The sequence below is a fragment of the Passer montanus genome, unplaced genomic scaffold, assembly GCF_014805655.1.
Source record: "Passer montanus isolate IOZ18808 unplaced genomic scaffold, ASM1480565v1 scaffold48, whole genome shotgun sequence".
Taxonomy (NCBI): domain Eukaryota; kingdom Metazoa; phylum Chordata; class Aves; order Passeriformes; family Passeridae; genus Passer; species Passer montanus.
In genome coordinates, this window is record NW_024369707.1 from 1,370,239 (window position 1) to 1,381,471 (window position 11,233).

At 49.2% G+C, this 11,233-nt stretch overlaps 1 protein-coding gene across 1 annotated transcript in view; it reads left to right on the forward strand.

The window, feature by feature from the left end:
* Nucleotides 1-8,373, forward strand: part of ZIC4 (Zic family member 4) — a 12,536-nt gene extending 4,163 nt beyond the window's left edge. Inside the window, exons 2-4 of the mRNA XM_039722349.1 lie at nt 822-1,439; nt 5,814-6,138; nt 7,982-8,373. Of these exons, the coding sequence (XP_039578283.1) occupies nt 822-1,439; nt 5,814-6,138; nt 7,982 (944 nt within the window). The 3' untranslated portion in view covers nt 7,983-8,373. The remainder of the gene's footprint in view (nt 1-821; nt 1,440-5,813; nt 6,139-7,981) is intronic.
* Nucleotides 8,374-11,233: the final 2,860 nt, after the last annotated feature.

Genomic DNA, 11,233 nt, shown 5'->3' on the forward strand with positions numbered 1-11,233 from the left:
GCCTCCCGCCGGCCCCCGAGCCCACCCGCTGGCACAGCCGCCCGTGCGTCCCGCGCCAGGGCAGCGGGACCGCGAAACTTTTTTTTTTTATTTTGGGAGAAAGGAGAAAAAAAAGAAAAAAAGAAAAAAAAAAAAAGTTGTTTCCCCCGCTCCCCCCCTTCCCCCCCGCTGCCCTGTGTGTCTCTCCTCCCGCTGTCAGGTGACTTTTTAGCGTTAGAAGCTAATGAGCGTGGATGCTGTGGGGATCCCGGTGATGGACCCCGCTGCTCTCTCCAGGCGGAACACGGCGCTGAGATTAGCAGGCTTGGCGGGGGCTCCTGGCCGCCATCTCCACCCCCCTCAGAGCGTGACAGGCTTCCCGGGCGTCGCCGGGCACCCCCACACCACGGCGCCCACGCAGCCGGGGCAGCACGCCGCCGAGTGCCGCCTCGGGCCGCAGCAGCTCCGGCCAGAACACATGGGGCACCGCCACCATCCTCCTCCTCATCCTCCTCCTCAGCATCACCCCGCGGCCCTTAAGATCAGCCCTGCCCCTCATCCCCACCACCAGCTCCTCCACCACCACCACCACCATCATCATCATCATCATCATCATCATCATCATATGGCAGGCCAAGCCGAGGTGCTCTCTAGTCAAACGGCAGCGTTTGGCCCGGCGCAGTCACCAGCAGCCCCTTACCCCGTGTCTCACCCAGCCCAGGCTCTGGCAGCAGGTAGGGACTTCTTCATACGCAGAGACCTGCCGGCCCCACTCATGCCAGGGCTGACCGAGCAGCACCCCGCTGCAAGTTCTCACCACGGACTGTTTGTCTCAACAACAGGTAGCTACCCCGGACACCATGGTCACCAGCACCACCACTCAGAAGCTGGGAATCCCTCTCTGTTCACTGGACTCCATGAGCAGCCTCCCCATGCAGCTCCAGGTGGCCATCTAAACGGACAGCTCAGACTGGGGTTACCTGGAGAAATGTACGCCAGGTCTGAACATTTCACTCAAGTACCAGCCTCCAGGACAGATCATTTTGCTGCTTCTTCGCTTCATAACTACGGTGGTATGAATCTGAACGTGAACCTGGCTCCACACCACGGCCCGGGTGCCTTCTTTCGTTACATGAGGCAGCCCATCAAACAGGAACTCATCTGTAAGTGGATTGAGTTGGACCAGACTCCCAAAAAATTATGCTCGAAAACTTTCAGCACGATGCACGAGCTGGTGACTCATGTCACGGTGGAGCACGTTGGAGGACCCGAGCAGTCCAATCACATATGTTTCTGGGAAGAGTGTCCAAGAGAAGGGAAACCTTTCAAGGCCAAATATAAACTTGTAAATCACATCAGAGTCCACACAGGTGAAAAACCTTTCCCCTGCCCTTTCCCAGGCTGTGGCAAAGTGTTTGCCAGATCAGAGAATCTCAAAATACACAAAAGAACTCATACAGGTCAGTATGTAAAGCTCTCTTTACTCTTTCTCTCCGTTATTCCGCGTACTGATTTGCTGCCTTTTTTTTTTTTTTTTAATGTATCCTTTGAGTTGTTATTGAATGCACGCCAAGTACTACTGGAAAATAAATTCTCAGATTTGTTTGCTTCTTTACCGTTTGGAGAAGGGGGAGGAAAGGGGGGGAAGGGGAGAGCGAGAGCAAATCTCAGAATTCTCGTTCATATTTTTTTCTGGTTGTGCGGAGGGGTTGCTGTAATGTTTATATGGGTAGATATGTGTAAATATCGAACGATACAGCTACTACTTCTGCTAATTCACACAGGCGAGGATTTTTTTTTTTTTTCCAATTTAAAGTAGTCGGGGGGAAAAAATGAAATCATTGTGCAAGCTCACAAATTAAAAGTGAACAATGGAAGTTACAACTTGTCTAGTCAGTTTTGACTGATGTCGCTGAGATGCTGCTGCTCGAACATTGTGAGAATAACACAGCTGCGACCTTTTCGTTCAACAGTTCTGTTTTGGGCAGAGGGAGTTTCAAATGTTTGATCTGAATAACACTGACATTTTTAATGAGCATTGCCTTCCAACGACTTTCTGCATTCGCAAATATGGGGAGCTGCGATTTCTGATTCTCTTGAGGGAAAAAAAAAAGAAAAAGAAAAGAAAGAAAATAAACCCTTGTGTTCTTTCGGCCTGTACATTCTGAAATGTCATTTGCAGATCTGTTAAGTGAAATTGGGACATGTGTCAGAAACATCTGTTAGTTCTAGTTAACAGAAAATAAAGTAACACGATGGACGATCTTGCAGAACTACGTTTGAACTCTTCCGGCCAGGAAAGCATTTATAATTAATGAAATTGCACGTAGAAAGTTTTCACACTTCCAGGAGCAGCTTGTGAAGTTGTATTAATTAGTTTAGCAGCCGGTGTTTGTAGTCCATAGCGCTGGCTTGTCTTTTTTTTTTTTTTTTTTTCCCCTTCTCTAAAGAAGATAAAAAATAAACCCTTTTTGGAAAATTTAATCTGTTCCAGTGTAGGGTTTTCCACCTCCCACCCCCTTCTGTACAGCCTTATGCACTGCGAGGGAAACTACATAATCCTATTGTAAGATCTGCTTACAGCCAAACGATTTTTTTCGCCTTCCAGTTCATAAAACTCCCCTTCCCCCATGCTCGGTGCAGGGCTTGACCTTCCAGGAGTTGCATTTTTTATGATAGAGCGCGACGTGATATAATATGCAGAACATACACTAATTTCGTATCGCTATCATCTAAACATAGCACTGAGATTTTACAGCGACCGTCACTCGTCACCTCATTATTTTTCCATCGCTCTATGAGGAGTAAGTCTGTGTGCGGGGCGGGGGGGTGGGGGGAGGAGGTGGACGACAGCATAGTTGTGTTCCTCGGCTGCCTTCTTGGCCCCCTTTTTCCTCGAAAAAGGGGTATCCCCGGGTCACGTAACTTGTATCCCAGCCAGTTCCTTGTTGGATCAGCACAGGTACAGCCATTAACCGGGAGAGCTCATCTCTTAATGATAGTGTTTTTCTTAAGTAAACAAACTTTTACTGCTCTTTAACGGCCTCACTGTTTGAAGTCTCTGAAGCAGAAAATGGTTAAATTCTTGGGAAAAGTGACCTACATCGGAGATGCAGGTTCAGGGCAAACCCGAGAGCGAAGATTTGCGTTTATTAAACACCATTCGGCGCGTCTGTACTTTTGGCTTTAACTTTCTCCGTGATTAATTGCTGTATTGTGCAAACTCCTGCAGGGCCTTTATGGTTCCAGCGTTTCTATTAAACACCCAGAAGTTGTCAAAAACGCAATGTTTCTGAAACCCTGATAGAACTCACTACGAATTATTCATGAAGACAGTTCTAGATTCAACAGGAAAATTATTGCCTCCTTAAATATTAATGACTTCTGATTTCTCCGAGGCTGGGGAGCAGGCAGAGGGATATCTGGCGGTGTACGAGTTTTCCAGGTTGGAGGATAAGGCCGTTAAGGCGGCGGCAACGGGACGAGCAGGACGGGCTGGGATCACTTCAGCGCCTTCCCTGAGGGCCAGGAACAATGGTGCGAGGCGTGGGACGGAGCCCCGCTCCCTCCCTGCGGCCCCCGCCGCCCCCGCGCCTCGCCCGCAGCCCGGCAGCCGCCAGCTCCGGCTTCCCCCCACCACCGCTCACCCGGAGAAGTTGGTAAATACCTTAATCCACTCCCGGAGACGGGGGATTATGCCACAAATTCCAGGCTGAGTTTCACTGAACACTTTTGCCCAGCTACAAGTGTGGGGCTAAAATGGCGGTCGAGTCTCCATCGCCCGCGGAACTTTGTGCGTGGCTGCGGCTCCGTGCCCGGGCTGCGGCAGCCGGGACCTGTGCAGTGTCCTCTCCCTGCCGGGCCGGGATTTCCGCGAAAGAAAACCTGCTCTCGCGAAAGGAATACTTGCAAATGGCTCGGATGGCTCCTCTTTATTGAGGCGTTCAGGGAATGCAACCCAGGCAGCTGAGAAAATGCTGCCCTCTTCCCACTTGAAACCCGGCTGCACGGACGGACCTTTCAGTGGCTCTTTCAGGGGGTTAAGCGAAGTTGAACATTTTTCAACTCGGCAAAGCGCAGTGCGGCGCAGCCCGCTTTTACCTGAATGGAACTCACTTTGCACAAGCAGAGTGCTTATGAGGATGGCTTTCCCTGGGGTCTCCTAACTTACTGCTTGCTTGTACTACACTAATATCCTTGATTTGTTGTCTCAACTTAGATGCTGAAGGTCAAATTATTTCCTTACGTGGAACTCTAATTAGATTATAGGCGGGCGTGTGTCTATGCATATGCACCGCTGTATGTCGACGGTATTTGGTTACAGAATCCGCATCGTTTTGTGAGAGACCTTATTTTTAACCTCTTCCCTCCCTTCCCTCCAACGCCAGATATTTACCCATCCTCTGCAAATGTTAGCGGTGCAGGATGTCAGTGCTCCTCATTGACCATTACAGTGCGGAAAGGGCATACTTTAAACGGGGAGGCTTGAGCTTTCCCACCCACCTTGCATAAAGTGCATTCATGTGAAATATTTGGAATGCCTTCTTTTATTTGTCTCTGCTCGCAGCCGAGCCCGATGTAGACTGAGTCTCTCCTAAATTTAATCATGACGAATTGAGAGGGGAAAAAATAAAAACGACAACCACAAATGCACAACCCAAGAAATTAAAAAAACCAAGCCAAAATAAACACACAGAACCAAATATTGGAAGTCCTTTCGGCTACATACGCCATGATGGTGAACACAGTTGCTTTGTTTGCACTTCACGTTAAGGTTAGGCCATGTATTTTTGTGGAATCCTCTCCGCCCTGATACTTTTTGACTTTTGACGGATGAGGAGAATATTTTCATAATCGGTTGATACAGGACCTGGGTACCCCTTGGCAAGCAGGGTTTTGCAGTTTGCTATTGTCAGTGACAATAATGCCGTCAGCATTTCATCCTGCATCTGGCTGTGGCGTGTTTCCTTGAAAACCTCCTGTATATCGTCTACCATGCCAGGTCCACACGATTCGAGGTTACACTTTCACATGACTCCAGCAACACGATTGTATTTATATTATGCGTAACATCACTTAATATATGATCAGACAATTTAATCCCGATTCAATTCCTCCAGTGGCTATGTAGGTTGAAATGAAAAGGGAATCCTACCCTCGCGACAGTGCCGTGCGCTGGCCTAGTCATCCTTCTGCTGAATCTTTATGGTTTTTCCCCCACAATCAGTGTCTTTCTGAAATATTTCGGACTTGAGCACATGGTATCAGCAAGCTGGGGAGCAGGGAAAGGAAGGGGATGTGGATCTTCCATGGCATTGTAATCAGTACAAGTATGAAGTGGATGAAATATGAGTTAGCCAGGTTATGGAAAATATTTCCACGTGCCTGGGGAACTGTGAGAAATGTATTTAACGTAAAAGCCTTCGAAGGGATAAATCACTGACCGCTCTTTCTGCAGGACTTCGGAGTCTGCGGGGACAGCACAAGTTTGCTCGGAACGAGCAGTTCTCTAAGTTTTTCCTTGTTTCGGAGCTTTGTCTTTTGCACAAACCCTTAGGATGACACACACACGGGCCAGGGGAAAGAGAAGGAGAGGCTGGCTGGGCAGGGCGCCCCGTGTGCGGAGCCAGCCACGCGTCCGGGTGGGCGCGGAGCGGCGGCTCCGGGGGATGCTCGGCGGGGAAGGGCAGAGCTAGTGAGAGGAGATTCCGCGGGGAGAGGAGCCGTGGCAGGGCCGGAGAGAGGGGTCCGGGGAGGCTGTGGGGGTGAGGGATGCGCTGCTCCCGGCCCCGCCGCCGCCGCTAATGGCTGTGCTCGCCCATTGCCTCCTGCAGGGGAGAAGCCGTTCAAATGTGAATTCGAGGGCTGTGACAGGCGCTTCGCCAACAGCAGCGACAGGAAGAAGCACTCGCATGTCCACACCAGCGACAAGCCGTACAACTGCAAAGTGAGAGGCTGCGACAAGTCCTACACCCACCCCAGCTCCCTGAGAAAACACATGAAAGTGCACTGCAAATCCCCTCCTCCCAGCTCCGGCTACGAGTCCTCCACGCCCTCCTTGGTGTCCCCCTCCTCGGACTCCGGCCGGGAGCCCCCCGCCTCCTGCTCCCACGCTGAGCCCTCCGCGCCCGCGCAGCCCGCCGCCAACCTGAGCGAATGGTACGTGTGTCAAGGCGCGGGGCCCCGCGGCCCCCCCGGGCCCCCCGGCGCCTCCCCGCCGCCGCGCCTCCCCACCGAGCCCCGGCCCCGCTGCTAGGGCGCGGCACGGCCCGGCACGGCCCGGCCCGGCACGGCCCGGCCGGCACGGGGAGCGCCGCGCCGGGCACGGGGAAGCCGAGCGGGAGCGGCAGCGAGAGGCGCTTGGCGGAGGGAGAGGCTGCGGAGCGCGCGGGTGGGCCCTGCCTGCGCCCCCGGCACCGGCACACGGGAGGGCTGCGCTCGCCTCGGCCGGGGCGCTGCCGCCTCCTCCCGCCGTGCCACACACCCCCACTCTGACCGCCTTGCTCCAGTTTGTTTACATGCCAGCTGATTTGCATTCCCCTTCCTTATCCCTATCCTTTTCCCTTTCCTCCCCTTCCTCTTCCCATTTTCCTTTCCCTTTCCATTCAGTGGTTTCATACAGATTTTCTCTGTACAGATTTTCTCTTGTCAACAGTATTGTGTGCTGCACTGTTCTGTTCGCCCAGGATTTTCTGTGAGAGTGTGGTTTTTTAAAGAAATATATATATATATAAACTATTATTTGTTACCAATTTGTACAAAATGGATCCATTAAATTTTTTGATTAATTAACCCGTTCGATGGACGTTTCTGTAAAGAATCTCCTTACTTTTCCCTTTTCCTGTATATAAATACATATATATATATTTCCTCCCCCCACCCAGTAGCCGCTAATAAAGAAAGGCCCAGGGGGGTGCGATGATTGACTGTCCATTTTAGCTCCCACTGGTAATGACTCCTAATACCTAAACATGCCCGTCCCCACCCAGAGCGCGGCTCCTGTTGAACCGTGGGCGCTGAAGCTCCCGGGGGGGCGGTTCTGGCGGGGTGGGGGGACACCATTCCCTGACGTCACTGCCAGGGCGGGGGCCGGGCAGCCCCCGGCAGCGGGGACCTGGGGCCGCTGCTCCACGGCTCTGCCCTGCCGACAGCCCCGAGGAGAAATGAACCGCTCCCACAACGCGGCTTTAGCATCTCCGCGCTGTCCCAGAGCCTCAGACCTACAGGGTTCACTGCACCGGTTCACAGAAAGAAGGGAGGGGGGTAAAAAAATAAACAACCCCCGAAATAAATAAACAAACCTCTCCACTGGGGTAGCTTGAAACTACCGAATGGTGCCGTTTTAATTACTTTAATTATGTTTAAGAATACCAGATAGTATAGGCAAATAAATAGCGTAGGCTGCTGGAAAGGGTTTCTATGGCTTGAGGAGAGCAGACAGAAGGCTGCTGTAAGCGCATCCTCTGGTGTTTGACAGATCACCTCCGCACGCAGGTGACTGGGGTTACTCTGTGTGTACCACTGTACACGCACGCACATACACACGTGTGTGTTGATATCGAGAAATATAAAAGCGGCAGGAAAATAAATAACTGGTCAGTGACTAAAAACACCCCAGTGCCCAGTGCTTTCCTCACTTATACACCCGCATTTTTCCCCAAGGCACCAAATCGGCGTTCCTTTCCTCATTCGCCCAAACTCAACAACTTTTGTGTTTAAACACCACGGATAGTGACAACAGCATGTCGCTAACGGGAATACACTTAGGGAATCAGCTAGGTGAGAGCAATGTGTGAAAAAGGAATCTAAACAGGGGAGAGTAGTGCCCTGCTCCAGCCCCCGAAACTTGTGTCATGGAAATCGAGAAGTGCAGAAGCCAGATGCGGGCAGGGAGGATGTTTCCATCATGTCCCGAGATCTGTTTATTTCTTTATTTCTCTATTTACAGAAGCATTTGGATGTGCAGGCTAATCACCTTTAATTTTTCATTTGCTTGTTACAGATGTCTACTCCGTTGCTCTCAAGGTAATCTAGACAGACGCAGCTGAAAGCCTGAATCTTATGCCTTAGACATCAAAGCAAGCTCGCACAAAGAAGTATTTCTTCACAACGGTGAATCTTCATGGTAAGTTAGGATTTCTATGGCAATAGGCAAGTCATACTTAAATAGTGAAAGGCGAAGTCTGGAGCCCGTCCAGTCTTTTCATTAAGGACATAATATTTACGTCTAACAGGCCCTTTTTCTTGTGTATACAAGTATATATTTTTGTTTGACGCGAACTAAATCATTTTCATTTAATTTCCGGTAAACAAAACCCACGCGAACAGGGCACTTGTTCCAGACCATAATAAAAATGGATAAGACTGTCAGGAAGAAAAGGCCCGCTTGAACCGTCGCCTCAGCTCACTTTTGTTTCTGCTTTCTGCCAGGATCAGAGAATGCATTTGGGATTTGAGGGCGAGTTTCTAAAGGCAAGGAAATGGTTTTTAAGGGGGGAAAGAAAAGGAGAAAGGTCTAATCAAGCTCGGGTTGTTCAAAGGGCCTGATTTTGGGGTTGAAAGTGTGAGTTTTATGGTGCATCAGCATGCCACGTTAGGATCGCTATGGTAATGAGGAGAGCAATAGCAAGCGGCCTTCAAAGGAGGCACACTCCATTTGAGACAGTCTATTAAGATACATTTGCACTGACCTTTGGTTTCATGCTAGCTTAATACACTCAATCTGCTCCCCGCTAGAGATAGACTTCCTCCACCTAATGCACTTCGGCGGAGCTGGGCTTTGCTGGGCTTCGCCCTCCCCCCGAGGCGCGCTCCTTCCGACGCTGTAGCCCCGCTCTCCTTCTCCCCAAAGTAAAGGGCTGCCAGCCCCCCAAGCTCGGCCCGCTGTCCCCAGCCTTTCTGACCAGCTTCCAGCAGCAAAAACTGGCCACAAAGCCTGAGGAGTGCTTCCCTTCCTCCCCACCAAACGTGGGAGCGGAAGATAGGATGGGGATTGGAAGATCCCCCTCTTTGGACTGCCTCTGTCTCAGGGAGTAGGTGTCCCGATGGAAATCCCCCAGGAGCTGGAAAGCGGGGTGAGCTCCGGGGGGACACGGCCGTACCCCCTTGTCCCTCCGCCCGGTCCCGCTGTCGCTGCGTGGCAGCGAGCGGAGGCTCCGTGGTGCGGGGGAACTTGACACCCGCATGGCCGGGGCCATGGGCGCTGGGCCGTGGGCCCGGGAAAGTTAGAAGTCCATGTTCCAGTAATTGTCTTGTTGTTTATTTTATCCAAGTACCCTAGTGAATAGGGGAAAAATAAACACGGGGGAAAAAAATTCAAACAGTTGAGTCGTCTTTAGTGCCAGCCCTTGTGGTTGAATAAAAAGGATGGTCCAATTTCTATTGAGCTGAGAAATCTTTGAAGTGGGAGTTATTATCTGAGAAATTCCTGCTCGTCGTCCTAACAACGCTGATGAAACGTAAAAGGTTCTTTGTCAGCGATTTGTTCTCCTCTCTGTCAAACTCACCCTGCCCGTTAGCTTTAAACCGTTTCTAAAGAGATAAAATCAAACTTTTAAAGATAACTTTAGGGGCCCAGAGGGTTCAGAAAATACCAAACTATCGAATCCTGTGTATAGACATACATCTGGATATATGTGGCTGTGTCTGCGTGAAACTCTGACTGTGTACAGATGTCCATGGATGTCTGTATGACCTTACAGTTCGAAAGTTGAAATTATGTCCATTGTTTTTGCATTTCATCCTCCAAACTTTTCCGTCTAATAAATTATTCCTACACACACTCTGCACGGAATGCGATTCTTAGGCGAAGGCAGAAACGTTGGGTTTCATTAACACCACTTTGTGACCAACAAATGTTTTCTCTCCAGTAGAGTGAAAGCAAGAGTGTAGATATAGAGTAAATTCTTTGATCATTTAACAGTCCGAATACCTATCAAGCATGTATATACTGCAATGTATCGAAGTTGTTAACGCATTCAAAGTGATGGCTTCCATATGCTCTCATGTTTTATTGTCTGTACGTGTAAGGATAGTCAAACTGCATCCCTTTTGTATCTTCATTTTATAAACATAATGGTGTTGTATTGAAATGATTCCCTGATCAAGTTTTATTTAGTAGTTTCTCATTGGATACCATGCAGTGCCCTGTTCGGAATATGAATTCCTTGAAGCTGTAACTCATCAGTGTACTTCTGTTTTAGTTGTTAAAGAATTATCTGAGCCCAATCCTGCCATTCTAAGCCACACCATTAATTTAATGGGACCTTTTCTGAGTAAAGACAGAGTCAAATTAGAGTGGAGTGGGTATTATTATTATTATTGTTATTATTTTTTGGTCTTGTCATATTTATGGGAAAATCTAGCACATTCTTTGTGAACTGTACAGAGAAGAACCCTCTGACAAATGTAGCTTGCAGAAAAACATTTACAATGTTCGTATACTGTCTCTCTTTCCAGACTTCTTATATTCCTTATTTTTCTTTATCACGTTTGGCAATGAAAGAATGTTCTGTTGTGTTCTTGAACATACTATTTATTTTTAATACTTGGATTTTTTTACAATAAATATTTATAAGCATTTCATTTCTATGGTTATTTTTAATGTGCACTTTTAAATTATGTGTTTGTACTGATGATACCGAGCCATTCCTAAAACACTGTGTAATCAACCTTCTGTTTCTGTTGTTTTTTATTTTAGTTGAAAAAAAAAATTGCCCAAACCTGTGTACTATTAATGTGGTGTACAATCAAGTATTAATGAGTGGTTTTTGTTGGTCTTTAGCCTTTTTTAATGTTAATCGTTTTAGGTTGGCATTTCCATTAAAAGAACAGAACAAAACAAACTCCTTCTTTGGCTTCATTTCTGCGACAACATTTTTCAGATCGCAGACTTCAAACCAATTGTATTTAAGCAGCGGCCAAGGTGCAGGGTGCGGAACCAGAGCCCGGTGTCAGCCTGTCCCTCTGGGGGTAGGTGCGTGTCCCGGTTACCTCCGCAGGGGCTCTCTGGCTCCTCGCGGGCACTGTGCGACTCTGGGGACACTAACACTGGGGTGCTGGGCACCAACACTCGGGGGATTGGCGTGAGTTTTCAGCAGGGGCCACCCCGAGAGGCTGCTGCCCACCCCCCGCCCGAAGGGTTGTTGTTTCGCAGGATGCAAGGGTTTTTTTGAAGAATGCCCACACACCCCCTCCAGAATGGGTCCCAGTCACAGCGAAATAAAACCTTTTTATAAGGTTCCTAGGCGGATTT